The sequence below is a fragment of the Ischnura elegans genome, chromosome 9, assembly GCF_921293095.1.
Source record: "Ischnura elegans chromosome 9, ioIscEleg1.1, whole genome shotgun sequence".
Taxonomy (NCBI): Eukaryota; Metazoa; Arthropoda; class Insecta; order Odonata; family Coenagrionidae; genus Ischnura; species Ischnura elegans.
This window is the reverse complement of record NC_060254.1, coordinates 97,976,843-97,995,260: the sequence shown is the minus strand read 5'-3', so window position 1 is coordinate 97,995,260 and position 18,418 is coordinate 97,976,843. Positions and strand designations below refer to the sequence as shown.

General features: G+C 36.2%; 1 protein-coding gene across 2 annotated transcripts in view; it reads right to left on the bottom strand.

Moving 5' to 3' along the window:
• LOC124166001 (DNA mismatch repair protein Msh2) overlaps window positions 1-18,418 on the bottom strand; it is a 48,906-nt gene that overhangs the window by 5,590 nt on the left and 24,898 nt on the right. Inside the window, exons 1-13 of one of the 2 annotated variants that reach the window (XM_046543578.1) lie at window positions 15,574-15,801; window positions 15,132-15,255; window positions 14,339-14,481; window positions 14,077-14,187; window positions 13,167-13,340; window positions 11,694-11,894; window positions 11,062-11,340; window positions 10,490-10,623; window positions 10,136-10,350; window positions 9,479-9,624; window positions 7,465-7,636; window positions 6,040-6,279; window positions 3,050-3,282 (exon numbers count right to left, since the gene is read on the bottom strand). In XM_046543578.1, the coding sequence (XP_046399534.1) occupies window positions 3,050-3,282; window positions 6,040-6,279; window positions 7,465-7,636; window positions 9,479-9,624; window positions 10,136-10,350; window positions 10,490-10,623; window positions 11,062-11,340; window positions 11,694-11,894; window positions 13,167-13,340; window positions 14,077-14,187; window positions 14,339-14,481; window positions 15,132-15,255; window positions 15,574-15,594 (2,193 nt within the window). In that variant the 5' untranslated portion in view covers window positions 15,595-15,801. Of the gene's footprint in view, window positions 1-3,049; window positions 3,283-6,039; window positions 6,280-7,464; window positions 7,637-9,478; window positions 9,625-10,135; window positions 10,351-10,489; window positions 10,624-11,061; window positions 11,341-11,693; window positions 11,895-13,166; window positions 13,341-14,076; window positions 14,188-14,338; window positions 14,482-15,131; window positions 15,256-15,573; window positions 15,802-18,418 lie in introns of those variants that run through there. The other variant, XM_046543577.1, reaches the window with a different exon arrangement.

Here is an 18,418-nt window from a genome sequence, read left to right as displayed (position 1 = left end):
TCCCCGCAGTCATAGGCCTTCTGCGTCTCAGGAATACAGTTCAGCAGAAGAAGGTGATTTAGATAGAGCCATACAGAGTAAAAACCAAGAGAATATGGCAAAAAATAGGAATGCGTGTAGAAAAATCAAGAATTTATCAAGAAAAACCATAAACCTAGAAGAGGACTTTAGAGAGGTGAATTGCTTTGAAAATGGAGAGCGTCAAAGCGATATTGCGTGGAAGTTTAAACTCACGATGCCTTATTCTGAATAAAGACGAAGCTAAAATATCAGTGACCTCAGCCACACCAACTTCAACCAAGCGGTCTACACATACGGAAAGTTCATGGTGAATCAGTGCAAAAAGACGAGAGTGGTAATCGCTCCGAGACATTTAGTGAAAGCTCCGGTTGGTTCCAGAATTTAAACGGCAAGCAGGTATTTTCAGTGCGGCGATATCAGGTGAATCTGCAAGTGTTGATAGCGCAGCCACCACAACATTTTCTGATGAACTCCAAGCTGTTATTGAAAGTGGCTCCTTTCCCCCTCAACTAGATTTAGTGTTGACGAGACGATATTCTTTTGTAAAAGAATGCATTCTCGTTCATTCATTTTCAGAGAAGGAAAACCTGGGACAGGTTTCAAGGCATTTAAAGACTGTTTCACGTAGCTGCTAATGACTCGGAGGACTTCAAATTAAAATGATTTATCATTCATAAACTCCGCTAGCTATGAAATGGCATTTAAAGTAGCATTTTCCTGTCATTTCGATGAGCGACAAAAGGGCCTGGGTGACACAACAGTTGTTTTTAGACTAGTTTGAAAAATCGTCAACTGCCGGCAATGCATTACGATCCCCTGAGATAGCAGATGTTAGCCCACACGCACGACAGGATGGAATTTCGAAAGCACGTAAGAATTTTTTTTAACGTGAATAAAAGTCTTTGAATGCGTGAATACTATCTTTAAAGATGTTTTAAACTATAAATATTTATAGAAATAATGTTTTCGAAGGCTTTTTATGGGAATATAGATGTTTTAGAGGAAATTCAATACCATAGACCTATGCTACCAGGAATGCATCCCTATCTTCCCTATGTTAAAACGCTCTCGTATAACGCAAATTCGTATAGCGCAAAGACCCCAAGGAACGCATCCCTTGCGCTATACGAGACATGGGTGTAATAATGCAGTTTTTAAAGCCGATAAGTCATTCTAATGCCTTGGCCTGGTAGTTCAGGCTTGCCGAATACGCTATAGTTGTCGACGTGGGCACCGAATACCTTTACGCCAGCCAATCGTCTTCCTACCCGGCGAAGACTGATCCGAAATCAGAAAAAGCTGGAATTAAGTCCAAAATGACCTTTTTGGGGACTGAGACATGAAACTTAACGTAAATACTGATAAATCATTACCAGATGTAGAATTATATGCCATTTTACATAAATACGACCCTTTAGTGAGATACAGTGGCCCAAACATGACCAATTTTTCAATGCCACGCGAGATATCGTTTGTCCTCAACAAATCTTTGAATTTATCCAGGTGGTTTTGCATTGGTATGAGCTTCATGGAATAAAAAAACGCAATATTCCTTTGACCTGGTGCTTTGCCTATACTTTCAATGACTTTGGAAGATTTTGGCTCTCATCTGCCTGCTTTTACAACGCAAAATGGCCGACCCGTTTTTCACGTGAAATTTGACATAAAGTAGACATTATCTTTTGTTCATGCGTAGGTTTCCGCGGCGTTGTTCACGATGACTGCTAATTTTTGGGTTCTCCAGCCGCATCTGTCGTTTATGGTTGACAACAGTTTCGGAAGCCATCCTGCTTCCGTCTTCAGGTCGAAGGTGAGAAGTTTTCATTTTTTGCCGTCTTAAATAGCACTGGCCGATCTCCTCCTGTGCTTGGTCAGAACTCTCTTCCAAACGTTGCTGATTGGGTAGCCGTTGTCCCTGTTGATATTTTGTGTTTTGTGAATTTCAATTGCTTCCCTGATTTGCCTTGGATAGTACCGTTTCTCTTTTGCCACTATCTTTGCTTTTTCGAATTCAATGTTATGGCCTGCCTCACTCCAAACATGCTCTGCAATGGCTGACAAGTGCAGTTGTTTTTTATTAGTAGCTGTCACATGCTCCTTCATCCTTGTCGCCATTCCTCGGCATGCTCCGCAATGGCGGAGAGCTGAGCATGCATGGAGCGAACCCGGACACCAGATATTGTTTGACGAAGCATCAGTTGTTGCAAAAGAAAATAGATATTATCCCAGGCTAATAAAGGAGGCTATCGAAATATTCAAGACACCGGAAAACATGAATAGAGAAGACGGCTACCCTCTCCACAGCTCGTGGAAGAGGGTCATACGAGAGAAAAGAAGGTGGACCAATCAGCATCCAGCATGAAAAATTGGCGCCAAAAATGAACTATATAAGTCACCAAAAATTGAATCCCGACATCGACCTGAGGACGCCGGTTGGAATACCGGCGAAACTGTCGTCACAAAGAAAATCCACGCGGTGAAACCCAGGAACATGGAGACATCATCTAGACAACGCCGCGGAAAACTACGCATCAAATCCAACAGTAACTGTTAAAATCCAATAGTTTTTTCGCTAAGGGAACTTTCTTACATGTTTTTAGGAACTCATTGTGTGAGAAAATCGGGGACTGCCTGTTTATAGGATTATTTGATTGAGTTTGAGTGGTTCTCAGTATAATTAGGAGTTCAGCAACAAACACTTAATTTTTAATATTAATTACCTAATGAAGATATTTAAAGGATTATATTATAAAATGATTCGGCCTCCACCTGGGTATTGAGAAATGTATTAAACTACACGATAGCCTAATTTAATGCTAAAAAAATCACATTTTCAACTAATGCAGATCTGCACTTTAAAATAGTATATACCCTAGAGTCCATCATAAACAAATTTTTAACAAACGATAAGAACAATACGCAAATCACACACACATGATTTATTTTCAAAACTGAAGATTATCTATACATACATGCTAAAACTATGAATGTATTTAATATTATCCCATGCATAGCAAAAGAAATTTACCCTCAGGATTGCAGAAGTTTCTAACATTTCAGCCATGAAAGTGGAAATTCCTTTTCCTTGGCAGTCTCCAGCACCCACTCGACACATAATGGCATCCACAACACTAATTTCAGCACTAAAGCAAGGTACAAATGATCCAACCTGAGCCATAAGGCAAGACAAGCCCACTGTCCTCAGGAAGGTACTCTTTCCTCCCATATTGGGGCCAGTGATAATGTGAAACATGCTTTTTCCTGTTGAATAGAAAGCTACCATCAGCATCATTTACTGTCAAAGTTAAATATGCAAACCAAATACATACATCACTACTGTGGGCAAGCACATGTTTTTAAATTCACTTCAAAGAAACACTTCAATAACATCAAAGAGAGTCGAAACCTTGAAAATGACAAAGAGTGTTGATACCATGGTCGTTATACATCAAAGGGTGGAAATTACCATTTGTTGTCTATATTTTACCATGGAGCAGATTAATAACACCAAAATCTTAAAATAACGCCAGTTAAAATTAAATTCAGAGACAAACAACATTTAAATACTAGTACTATTCTCAGATATTGTTAAACAGCATTTTTCCACTAAATTTATCAAACCCTTTCAAATCTAAAATTCAGTTCAATCGATAGAAATCCCAAAGTTTACCAAAACAAATTGATAATAATACAGTAGACTCTCGTTATAACAGACTGAATGATTAAAAATGTAATACTGAATTAACACCCTTAATTTTTTGCTGAATTTGGTAAAAATGGTGCCTTCCACGGTAACAGGCGAAGTAACACGACTTATATTTTCATGTTTGGGCTTGCTCAACCGTTTCTGTTCTTTACCTTCGCCATCTTAACTTCGTACCAGACAACTCTGTTTCTGTTACGTTCGTTAATTTCTACTGAATATTTTATCGGCACTAATCCATCACTCACCGAAGCCATGAGCGTCCAATTCAAATCTGAGCTTGTGACTCAGCTTCTCCTGAAGCCTCAGCGGGGAAATAATCAGTACGAGACGGCCAAATCATTCTCGAAACTCACTCAGATAAGCAGATATTACATTATGGTTACACGGGACCGAAAAACCGGAGGTTCGTAATAAAGAACTTCATATAAACAGTTCTTTTAGGAATCATCGAAAAAAAGTATATAATAAACGCGTTTAAATTACGCGAAAATATATAAAAATAGGAAAATACGTTTCAGTTTCTCGACAGAAGAATGCGGCACATCGCAATCTAGGGTTGATATCTTCCCGAATACAGTCAGTCCGATATATGAACTGGATGCGTCCCAAGACATTGCTCCTAAGTTGATAAACCTACAGACCGGCCGCCGAGAGTTGTCCGACGATAGGAAGAATGGTCTAGGTCGGGGTAGGGGGCATAGGTTGCCAGCTAAGAAAGGGAAACGCCTACAAAGGGTTCCGCGAAGAAAGGATGCGGAAGGGACGACGAGTGTGAAAGACCCAGAGGAAGAATCACTTGGTTTGATGATTTGAAGAAAGGGCTTGTTTGGGTGGATCAGGCTTATTTCAGTGCTCCTTATGCATTTGACGTTATATGACTAGGCGAGGGTGTGTTAGGTGCATTTGGAGGACAGGGCGAGGGTGTGTTAGGTGCGTTTGGGGGACAGCGACTGGCTGTAAACCGTGCTGGCCCAGGGTTATCTGCCCCTCCTATTGTGCCGTCATCGGACAAATCTCGCCGCCCGGACTGTATGCAAGGAATCGAGGAGTGCAATTATCCTGCAGAATGCAACACTGCATTACTTGTATGCGCTAACTCTCGAAATTTCACAATTTTGAATGCTCGTACCTCTAAAATTCGTAAATAGAATGTGCGTAGGAAGACTATACGTCCAATTTACGAGCGGTATTGAGTGGGTCACCATGACTCCACAGGAATGAAGCTTACTATTTGATGTAGCATATAAACTGAATAAAGAACCATAACTGATGCTCTTGAGCACAGTACACGAGAAGAACTTAAACGTGGCACGGTTATTAAAACTTATCCTAGTGAATTTCCACCTAAATGCCATTGCTTATGAGTAGAACTTTGTAATAAAGTTCATTTTGTAACCGCTGGGACCGGGACTGAGGTTCGTAATTTCGTAAAAATAAAAATTTCGTAATAACGTTTATTTTACTATAGCTTGTATAGACCTTTTCATCGGGACCAACGATTTGCTTCGTAATAACGAGAACTTCGTAATAACGAGAACTTCGTAATAACGTTGTTTGTGTTAACCAGAGTCTACTGTAATCAATAGTAAACTTCAAGAGTTGAAATCTCAATAGATAAGATTTACTTCCCTACAGTGGAAGTGCCTTCAGGAAATCGCAAAAGAATTCAATTACACATGATTTAAATCTTGAGATGGCCACATGGAATTGGGAGCAGCACATTATACCACCCACTAGACCATAATTTCTATTTAATTAAACAAAAGATCGTAGCACTTTTCCACAAAAATTTTTACTGCATACAACGCGTCTTGTACCAGATGATGGCTCAGTGAACCAAAATGCATTGAACGCAGGAAAAATTTTTATGGAAAAGTGCTATGATCTTTTATTTATTTAAATATGTCTAACTTCCACCAATCGAAGCCTGAATCTGTTGAACTTATTCATAATTTATATATTAGTGGCAAGGTAAAGGCAGCTTTAGTTTCAAGTATTTGTAATTAATTATCAAAATCGATTTTATTCCAGAAACTTTTGAAAAAAAAGAGCACTTCATCAAAGAGATACAGAAATTCAAAATTTAAACCTTTAAGTATTAATGACCATATATGTACATTTGATGACATTAATATTTCCTATTATACAGTTATGTGCAGTTGTTTCATCAATCACTGTCAACTTAACTGGAGCATTTTTCTTCAGTATGACTCCATTCAAATTTTTAACTTGCTTGCACACTCCACATATAAACCTACCTTCACTGACAGAAAACTTTTAATACTGTTTCTCATTGAATACGGCTTAATTACCTCTCTCAAACAGCACATCATTAGGAATGAATGCCACTGAATTTGATGTTTCCAAACAAGGGTGCCTCGCTTGTTTGAGACTAACGATGCCTCCTCCCCCAGACCCATCACCAGAGCTGGGGTGCATTTTGGGCCGAACGTAAGGAGTAGGGGCTGCAGCAGCTGCACAAGCAAAAGCCACTATGACATCCAGAGATGCAACAAGATCACCCAGCGACTGAAGAGTATCAGCATACCCAACTGAAAATAAAATTATAGGCCAATCGATCATGTCCTCCTGTACTTTGTGAACCAGAATATTTTTAGGGTGACCACTCAAATATAAACATTTCATTCCCCGACCAGCAATATTTCAGACTTTTTGGTAATATAAGTTTTACAAAATACTCGTACATATTTCTATGAGATAAATACGTGATTAACCCTTTAACTCTCGTGGCAATTTCCGTTTGCACTCCCAGAAAGCTCAAGCCGATTCAAAAAAGTGTCAAGCATTAGGAAGAAGAGACAAATTCTTTATCTTTAACGAACGCTAAATACTGTAGATGAAATACCATATCGTCAGAAAAATACTGCAGAAGAAATACTATTATTTCACCTGGGGCGATAAAAATTTATAAATTCTCCAATTTATAAGTGAAACCAACTTTAAAAATAATAAACAAACATTAAATAAATATCACACGAAGGCCTCACATATAAGTACTCAAAAATCTTTTCTTCCCCTAAAAACAAATCAATACTAAATAAGTACAAACAAAAATGCTTAAAACCACAAAAATAATTTCTTTTTTTTTTTCAAATAAAAAAAAGAGTACATTTTTAGGAGTAAAACAAGTTGTGACAATCTTAAAGAGAATTCACTTCATTTTTAAATTCCAGGAACATTTTTTCAGATATATGTAACATCTTTTAGGGTAGAATACACCAAAAAAATACTATGCGAGAAATTCTTCATTACTGGTGAAAAAAAAAAACATGAGTTAGACCAGTTTCAGATCCCTTACTTTAAAAAAAAATAAGTATAGCTATGATATAGAATGAATTTACTTATCTATGGAATTAAATGTATGGAATCATATTGAATTATTTTATATATATTATATGGAATTAATGAGTTAAATGATAGGAATGCATTGCTCAAATATTGAAGATAAATTTAAGTGTGAGATGATGAGAAAAAATTACCATTTGAAACAAATAGGAAAGATGACTTTATCAGATTTATTTTTAGTCTCCCCTCACATACCGTGAATTTCCAGAAACAATGAAATTCCCTCACTTTCCAGGTGTGCTGGAAATATTGCCACAAAACCATTTTATTGTGGGTATGTAGTCTAGCATTATTTGTGGAAAGAGCTGCCTACACCCCATCAAAATTTTGGTTGTTATGAAGTACATTCACAGTAGACCATCTACACTTACCAGCAATTTTTATGATTTCTACCTCAACTGCCTTCTGCTGCTGACTATATTCTTCACGAGCCGACACATAGTCATCGTTGGCACGCCGGAGTCTCTCACTTTGGAAGCGAACACCTGCTTTATTTGAATCCAATATAGTGTAAGCTCTGTTATTCCGGAGAAGTTTTTCATCCTTAAAGATAAAAATTATAAAAATTAGATAACACAGAATGAGGCACTTTTTTATTTAAAATCCCACAAGTGGGAAAATCTCTCATGCTAACTCATTGCTCCAATGCCTATTTATTTATGCTTTATAAGATCCCCCAGCAAGTGAGACAAGAGAGACTTTTCACTAAAAAAATAAGAAAAAATTGAGGTAGTTAGGCTGCAGAGAATGAAATGGATTTAAACACACAAATACCTAATTAAGACTAAAAAAACCACATGTAAAAGAGACTTCACTCGGATTAACTGTTTTATTTGCACATCTGCATCTAAGAAGAAGTTAGTTTCCCTCTCAACTACTGCAGAAAAGAGGCAATGGAAATGGGCTATTTTGCCATCTCACGTCCATGCATTCTCACCTGTGATCTGGGAATTCACCACTTTACATGATGCAATTTGGACCTTGCCTTAGCACACACATCAGATTGTGCCAGAATGTGCCCTGTGTGAAATAGCCTTTACAATCAGATGCAAAATGCTAGACTTCAATGGCTGGTTGCATAATCTAAATTATGGATACCCGAGTTTGTCACCTTCTTAATCAACGTCCCAACCTTTGTGGATAAGAAGTCATTTTATGAATGTGATTTGAAACCTTAATTTCAAAACTTTGATTGACTTTGTGTAAGATACTGGCCTGCCGTGACTTTTCTTGGCATCAAAAGATTTCCAAAAAATCCACTGAAAGTTCCAGAGGCTAAAAACTTGTAGAAAAAAATGTGTTTTACAATTATTTTACATTAGCATTAGTTTTACAGAGAGTTTATACTTACCCTTAGATATTCTGCCGTTAAACTCATATTTCTAACACTTGAAAAAGCTTACATTGCAGAATTAATTGAGATCCATCGAGTTAAACAGCTGATGCACTAACCCATCACAGATAACAATAAGCCTGAATATTAAGCCTTTTGTCCTCATAATAATCTCGCTTTAGAAGGACGCTGCCTTAAGTTTCGGTATAATAGTGAAAGAGGAGGACTATGTCCAATGTCCACCACACCATAGCTTGAGCTTGATGTTCAGGTTGCCTTCCGATCGGATTTTAATTCTTGACTTCAATTCTGGGTTGCAAAATCCAAATTAAGGTTACCCGATTAACATTAAAAAGAAGAACTTTGTGCTTTCACATTAATATTTATTCACGATCATGGTTTCAACGTTAGACGTCATCATCATGTGAACTCTACAGAGGTCCATCACATCCTTTTATACCAGGCTAGGAGGGGTAAGGACCCAGTTACCTTCCTCCCTACCCCTCCTAGCCTGGTATAAAAGGATGTGATGGACCTCTGTAGAGTTCACCTGATGATGACGTCTAACGTTGAAACCATGGTCGTGAATAAATATTAATGTGAAAGCAAAAAGTTCTTCTTTTTAATGTTAATTATGAATCGCTTTCACCAAGTTACGCCTCAAACAATCAAGGATACCCGAGTTTATCCCTTGATGGTTAAAAATAAACTACGTTATCAACGGAGGCCGTGATATCGGCCCTCCTACTACTTCCAGAGATTTGGACAAAAGTCAAGATATATGCAGTAATTATTTCTCAAAATTAATTTTTTTCCACAAGGGAGTTCAAAAAAAAGGTAATTTTTTCAGAAAAGGGGGAGTAAAAGCCAAAAGAGCAAAAACTCTGAAATGGAGAATCACATTTAGTGCCATTGAATCTGAATGAAAAAAACTGAAAACTTTTATTTGCATGCCAATTAAGCACTACTGAGTTGGATTTGCTATGAAAATTTAATGACAAATTGGGATGAATGGGATGGAGTTTTCATCGATAAATACATATAAAACTTGCCTTGAGAGTAACTCTAAAGAAGTATCCATACTGAGAGTTTGATTCCAGTTTCAATCCCTTGTTTGCTTCCAAACTCAAATCCCGAGCCGTTCTTCCAATCATGTCCTTCATGTCACTCATTAGATCATCCATCCTTGACCTTAAATCTGAAAAATTGATACAAAATAATTTTTAAAAAGACACTAATCATAGCAAAAACAATTCTGAAGACATAAAGACCGATTCACTATGCATAGATAACTGCTCTAGTAGTCAGAAGGATTTGTGTAAACATTGAAAGGATATCTATGAGTACAATAATGAGTAGATATTATTTACTGGGAAAGCTATCATTTCTTTGATAACTAATGAATTTTTAATTGATCTGATTACTCAACTGAAACACTGAGTAACTTCCATAACGCAATTACAATGAAAGAAGGAAAGAAGACTCACTGCAGAATACTATAAGAAATATTCTCACAAGAATACATAGCGAGAGAGATTTTTGGAATGTAAATGCCCATGTTATTTTCTGTAACTATACACATAATGTAGAAAAAGAGTACGGCTTTCTTTCCCAAAGGCCTGGGTTTGAGACATAAATGCAAGTAGAGATTTGAGAGTAAAGATACGTAGTTGCAAGGGAACGAATTGATGATTCATATCACTTCATACCTTGTAGCCCTTCATCGAATTCTGGCTTAACCATAATATCTCCTTCCTCTGCCTTCTGTATATCAATTGTAGTCTCCACCATTTCTTGAAACCTTTTCAAGAGGGCAAGAAGATCCTTCAAAGGTCCTCCAAACATTGATTTAAGTGTGAATGAATCACTTTCCACTTCAATGGCTTCTTGAAGTTGTGGTAAGCGTAACAAAGACTGGTATATTCTGTCAATCATAAGGAATATAATCGATCAATGTTGCAAATATCAATCCTACAGATTAATGTAGGAATGGATATAAATCAAAGACAATATTTCTAAGTTCAGAGCTCACTTATGAGACAAAAGAGACTAAAAAGCCTCACCGGTAACAATCTTGTAGAGTAGCTTTTTCCCTCCTGAATTTCCTTGCTAAAGCAGCAAAATCAGGCACCCGACGCAAATGTACCTCGGACATGGCCCTCCTCAGGGTTGCCCCGTTCTCTCCAGCAACAAGTGCCTTCAAGGATTACACACATACTACCAATTAAATACAATTGTATACATCATAAGAGAAAACAAGGGTTCAGAAATGAAAATTTCACAAATGCATTAGATTGTATTGCAAGACAAGGTGGAAATCATCCATTTCTTAGGGTAACAGAAAACTCAATGACATGCTTCTGCTGCCAAAGAGATGTGATTTGGCCAGAATAGCTTATATGACAGTCACTAGAAAATTTATTTCAATGGCTGTTTACCAAAGAATAGATTGCCTTTTTCCTTAAGGATTCAAAAACATGGGGAATTCCAAAATCAACAGTAATATGTACTAACTACTTAGAAGAAGATTAGAATTTATGATTTGATCAACCTTTTTACTTAGTAAGTTTTTACTTGTTTGCAAGCTTGTAAACATAAAATTACAAGTAAAATATTATGAGTAGCAATTTCTTACCTCTACCACATCATGCCGCTGAGATATGTGGTTTAAATCCTTTAGAGGCTGAGAGAGCCAACACCTAAGCAAACGATGACCAGCTGGTGTACGAATCCATCGAGAAAACAGAGCATACAAATTATCAGATGTTGAAGTGGCAGCAGAGAAACTTTGTAGAGAGTTAGTAACGGGGAACACTTGGAGAGCTCGCATCGCTGCAAAATCCACACGGACAAATTGTGAGGAGTCAAAAGTGGACATCGTAAATTGGCCTAAATTACGCTCATCAGTGACGAGCTATACAGAAAAAAAAAGAGAAATCAGTACACACAGGATTATCATCAACTCTTCAATTACATTAAATCTGAACTTTTTAATGAACTATAAATGCACACATTCAAATTAACTTCTTCATTGGTACACACAAAATGATTTAAACACAGGATATGACCCCAAAAAGGGAATATATAGCAAGCTATAAGAGGTCCCTGCTATTGTGGGTAAGAGCACTAAACCTAAAATGTTTCCAAAAATACAGGCAACAACAAGCAATCTACGAAAAAAGAAAATGAAAAGTTAAAAACACACAACAGTATCTCCCAAAAAATAATTTCCAGACATTGAAACTCGTCAAGCATTGTCGTATGTACCTCAAGATATTTTATTCCAGCATTCAAGGCGCTCATTGCTAGATTAAGATTCACTTGAGGCAAGGTGGCAGCATCTTCCTTCTGATCTTCTTCAAAGTGCATCAGTTTGGTGAGGTCTTTGATCAATGTTTCTTTTGAATTCTCAACAGCAAAGTCAGTCCGCTTCCGCTCCGTCAGCACTACATTATTCCGCTCTAAAATCTATAATAAATAACATTTACCAAACGATTAGCATACGCAGTAAAACCTCTTTATATGGAAATGGAGGGGGCCAAAATTTAGGGAATCTGATACATGGAGGTTCGCTATAGAGAGGTTTTAGTGATATGCACCATCTTTTCATATCCTTTGGAAATGAAAGGGACTAAGTACTGTCTTTTAAACAATTATATTTATGCATAAAACAAACACAATCTCTTTTAATTCAACAGTAACTTTGAATGATTAGGAGAGTTGGATAACTTTTTTCTTATTTACTGTTAGGTATGCTCTCATATGGAACAAAATGGCCTTAACTAATGGTTAACGTGAATATTACAGCATATTAAAGGTGTATAAAAAAATAAGCGTGAAACATTTATCGCTGAAAATGTCATTCCAAGTACATAATCGCAGCTGCATTAATGGTCTCTAGTTGTCTCGGTACGATATGCAGAGGTAGTTAGGCCGTCTTGGGGGTGTATCCTTGGTATGAAGTATGGAGGTTTAATGAAATAAAGAGGTTCACTAGAAAGAGGTTTGCCTATAAATTTACATGTAAATCTGATGGGACCGTAGGTGAGGTATGAAGTATGGAGGTTTATGATGTAAAGAGGTTCACTGCATAGAGGTTTTACTGTGTGTTCACGTTTTTATAAGATCACAAGTTTCTATGACAATTTCTCAACGCTGGCAAAAAAAAGGTGAATATTGAAGGAAAAAATAAGACTTCAACAAGGAATAAGCCAACATTGGCTTTCCTAATCAATCCCTGAGTCAATACACTATATATCCATGGTAAGTGATTCTCACAGAAAATCAAAAAGGCAACATGCTAAGCCTCCAAATAAAATTAATCATATTATAGGAGCAAGCTTCATAAATGTTATTATTTTTAAAAATTAATGCCAAAACCAACCACTCTCCATAATGATCGATCAAAAAGTTTATTTATTTATTTATTTGCAATAAACCCAAAAACAGTACATGAGACCTTTAAGTTGGAAAATTGAATAAATACTAGAACAATCCCTTTTCGTGTCGTCACAGGGACCTAAAAAATTTTGAAGGCAAGAAAACGAAAAATGAGCAAAAAGGGAAAGAGCCACCGTTAATGGACCAAAAACGGTAATTAATGGAGGAAAATGTAAACTCAGATACAGCAAAAACATGATTCTACTCTGACCTTCATTTCTTACTATCACAAGATCACAGAAAAACAAATTATAGCTGACAACTACAATAGGGAAAACTCATACCACATGGGACACTCACTTTTTTAATGGTACCATAGTCATTCCCAGCATCTCCAACTCCAGCTGGAAGCAAACATTCTTTGGGGCCAAGTTGCACAAGCACAGATTCCAGAGTGGAGAACACGTCATTGTCAACAAACTCAGCCACTGTAAATTTCCTCTGACCTGCATTAATACAGGCAACACCAACCACCTAGACATAAAAAATCATTGACAATCAGGGAAAGAGAGGTCTAAAGCCTCCATTGAGACAAAACAGAAATATTCTGATGGCCACAAAAAGAAACCTTTGTCAAAAGGAACAGAACAATATACATATGTATTCAATTTGCTGGTTTGCAGGCACAAACAGCATTTACACGAATATTCTGTACTTTTCATGAGGCTTTATCGTTACGGCCGTAAGAGTATCTTGGTTCTTATCACAACAGGAAACACAATTTGAAGTAAGTATGCAAGAGGCAGCCTGCTTGGATTGTAATTTATATCTAATCATTGCCATTCCTAAGAATACAATTAGCCAAAATTTTCACTGCATAACGAAGTAGCAGATGCTAAGATGATAATTATCACAAATTAAAAGATATGTTGTACATGTACATACAAATTGATTCTATTTGCATTGTGTCTAATAATATAGTAAAAAATGTGATTTTTTTCGAGTTTTGATAACCTTTCTAAGAATTTCATGCTTATTGCAATGAAATTTAAAAAATTACTTTGAATCCGTATTCTTTAACGATTATTGATCCATTACTAAAGTAAAATTTCTAACCACAATAAAACCTTTTTATCAGCAAAATGCATCAATATTGTGTATTTATTTGTCTGTGATAGAAAACTGGGGCAGGTAGACATGCAAAAATACTGAAGGCTTCAATATTTCTGATAAACAATCATGAAAAAAGTAACCAAAATGTTTTACTCACCCTATTTTTACCATCAACTCCAAGTTTCAATCCCAAAACTGAACTTCCAAGTGCAACATCTGCATTGTTAAAGAGCATGTCTTCAAAATCTGACAAGTTTCCTGGAGATGCCTACATGATATTCAAAAATAGGGTACAGATCATCAAAGGAAATGAAAAGTTTTAAAAAATTCATACGACCTCTGATTACAGCAAAAAAAATATTCAAAGCCATTTTAAGGCTATTTAAAATGCTATAATAGGAAATAAGAATCATAATTACCTTAGCTTCAATGTGCCAGTCATTAGAAGTTTTAGTCCCACCAGAATATACTTCTACACGATACTGCTTAACCAGCAACAATTCCCGCACAAAATGTTCAAAATGTGATCGGCCCAATGCAAGAGATTCAATCTTATTATTTCCTACAACAAAGAATAAAAGGAGCAATTATGGGTACTTGATGCGTGTCAACATCAGTAATGGGCAGTTATCAAAAATTAATAACCAATTAATAACAAGTAAAAATTACTTTATGGGTAATTTTTTGAAATATCATAACGTGTACATTACACATCAACCACTTTTTTCAACTTAGTTATGTTCCCTCTGGAGTTGATCAGGAAAAAATAATTTTTCACTTCTTAATTACAACAACTTTTCCACATTTTTATTCACCTATATCACAGCTTGTTCCAATTTTTTAAAAGTAAAACTCATTCAGTTACAGTGAACAGTTACAGTAATAATATGACAATGAAATGTTTTGAAATATTTTTCTTTTTTCATTTCAAACCATTTCAAATGACAAGACTTCACAATAATTTAATGAGTTTTACATAAAAGAGATTAAATTAGCATAGATAAAGGTGAGTAAAAACATCAAAGGCTGGTGTAATTCTGAAGTTAAGAATTGTTATTACCTGGTTAACACTCCAAAGAGAACATAACTACGTATTTTTTACTTTTATTTCTTCTAGCCGGAGCAGAAATCAGCATCTACATGCATCTTATAAATCAGGGGATCCCAAATTATGAAATGAGCGTGACAAATTTAGTTCCCAATCTTACATACCAGCCCCAATGTACTTCACACAGGCCGATGTCTTAAAAACCTCTTTAGCTGTAAAGATTGCATCTGTGCCATGAACAGTGTAATATTCTGTCCTGTTGAATAAGCGTATAGTTGTAACAGGTTTCTGTAAAAGAAAAGAAAAATACTCCTTAATTAAAAATGAAATTTTATAACATTATACTACCAAAAATGTCCACTATGTGAGTAACAAAATGAATTGTAAATGAAAAATGGATTGATGGAAAATATCTTTGGCAATAAGGAGAAAAAGTAAACTTTAAACTTTCTTCCTGGTTAAGACTAACATAGCAAGGTAAACTACTCTACACTGCCAGAATAATCATCTACTAAAATTGGTAACGCAAATACTATTTTTTGTGAGGTCATTGCATTATAGAGCTATTTTGTATTTTAAGGCATAGTTTCCACCACCACTATTTACCTTTTGAATTACATTGCACATTATAATTCTGTAAATTGGGCCATCTTAAAGAAACTTCTTAAAAACTTGTGAGTGTCCCCTTTTCTGTGTGCCTATATTTTTTTAGCTAGTTATTTTCTTGTGATTGCTGAAAGTGTTGTCCCCAAGATTATATTTTAGAAATTGTAACCAGTGATTGAGTTTTTTCTGAGAAGAACCTTCTATGAAACACATTTTTGTATTTGAAGTGCCTAATTTGAAAAGTAGCAAACTTTATAAGTAATTCTAATTAAAACATTACATAGCTTACTTGTGAATTTACCACAAGCCACAAGGGGTTGAAAAAAATAACCCAAATTCGTCTTAAAAATTGTGGAACACTGTTATAGGTAACCAAAATAATTTCAATGCATAAAATACTTTAACACTTATACAAATGAAAACTCATCATTGGAAAAAGAATGCTAATTACACGCGTTTCCAAATAAAATAACCCCCCAGTTACTTATGCAATGCTTTGAAAATGTCCATTGTGGAATAGCAACAAGGAGAGGTTTATTCTCCAACAGTAGCTTAGTAAACAAGACCTCTGTCTCCTTTACCACAGTGTGGATGTGAGATGCCAATGCCTTGTTCGGTAAACCCAGTCTGAGATTTATCTCAGAAGAAAATAACCCCGTGCAATAAATTCTCTGATGCAGTCGAATTAAAAATTCTTTTGATAATCTAAATAAGTTAACAACATTTAACGCATATCAGATACTGAAACACAAAAAAATTCCATGATGTAAAAGACCAATTTTGAATGTTGAGAAGTATCCAAAAAATATGCGTTTGAGTAATTGTTTTTTTTATTTGCGATTTGGGTTAGCCTTGTTTTATACATTTCCCCGATTGCAATACCTGATTATTGCATAATTATCATCCTTAAAAAATTCCTGGTCACTTTTAAAACTTTGCACTACTTGACCCATGAGATTCGTTCTGAGAAAATAACAAACCTCGCCTTACAATTAAATCCTTAAACTAAGCAACCCACACAACGCTTGCGGTAAGTCAATTTCAATTCTCGCCAGCATATTTTTCTCTACAGGAGTAGTTGATTGCTGAAGCCTTATATTTCGTGAAAAAAACTCGATTACTCCTACAAAACTTTATTTCATCTCATGGGATTCGTCCTAAGACAATGGCTAACTTCGTCTTTCTAATATATATCCTTAAACTACGCAGCCCACATGACGCGTGCGATAACCCCATTTTTGCGGTCGCCAGACCGCGTAACACTTCCGTCGAGCGCAAAGAGAATTATCTACGATTATCTCAAGCCATGCATGGCACTAAGTGCTTGCAAAACGAGCCCTGTGTTATCTTGCATGTAACCTCAAGATGCCTTAACCTCTTGTTTTCGGAAAATCCGGCCGATACCGGGGATCAATTCATCCCTTATCTCTCCGTGATCCCGAAGAAAATCCATAGGGGAAACACGGAAAATTTTACCGCGAATTTAATAATCAAATAGACTGCAAATAGATTATCTACGCACGACGAGAACGTGGACGTTATACCCAAATCATCCTCGTTCACGGAAAGCCTAGGTATGTATTGGAACCAAGACAATATTGACAACAAAAGCTTGAGATATTCAAATGACTGAAGTACAATCCTTGATATTTATGGAGGCTAAAGCGTTACGTACAATACTGAGGTTCTCCCGAAAAAAAATTGAGCGGTAGTAGAGAAATACTAGCAGATTTAAAGACTTCCGGAAATTTAGAAATATATATACACAATGAAATGATTTTGACACCAAAATCGCGACAAAACCATGAAGCCACACACAAAATCTCGAGATACTTCAGAACTAACGTTACTTCCTCGGAAGAAGATATTTAAATTTTTTTTCTGTACACACTCGCCTAATTTTCGGAAGTGGCTAGCCACAGAATATAAAATGAGCGCATTATAATTGTAACTATAAACATTATAGCGTCGCATCCAAATAAGATTCCCAACATGATGGAGATACTTACGAGACCCATCACTGATTACATGATTAATTTTCGGCGATTGGACCAATAAATATCACAGCATTTTATACAAAATGGAATACAGAGCGATAATAAAGGATCAGTAGTCGTTGTCATCTTGCGACACTGAATGTTCGTTAAATTTGTACTGCTTTTACAGTACCACGTTATTTTTTGTTATTTTATACACCCCTTTACCGTTCATCGCCTGGATAGTGTTTAACAGTTTTTCTGACAAAAGCTGGCACGATCTTAACGGTGTTCATTTTATAAATCCCCTTGACTTGAGAAAACCAACATTAAGTTAACCGAATTGAGTAAAAACATAAATTTGGTTACTCATAGCTGGGATTTCGAAGGTTGAGACAAGCAAATGGATGTCAATCGGTTGAAACTGAAAATAAAACGTTGAAACATTCAGCTGAGACCTCGAAGTAGACGAAACAATTACGACGACAGTTACGAAATAAGTACTTCCAACGTGACCGCGGGCCCCAGTTACAAAGCACACACCAAGCCGAATAAAAACCGTTGCCGCTACATAACCACTTCCGGATATTTTACGAATTTTACGCAATGAGGCAGACAAGCGAAATTCGCGACTCTTCCCAGCTTTCGTCGAGTCCAAAATCTTGGAGTCGTCACGCAAAATAAATTAAGTACCGGGTAAAATACTGGTAAAATTCTACAATAATATCAATTTGATGAAAACCGATAGATTTTAAGAGTACGACATTACACCACAAAATTCGTTTGAATTATAGGATAATAATAACTTAGTAGAGAACCTGGGACCAAACATCTCCCAGTTTCACAAGGGCAATACTAAAATTAAAAAA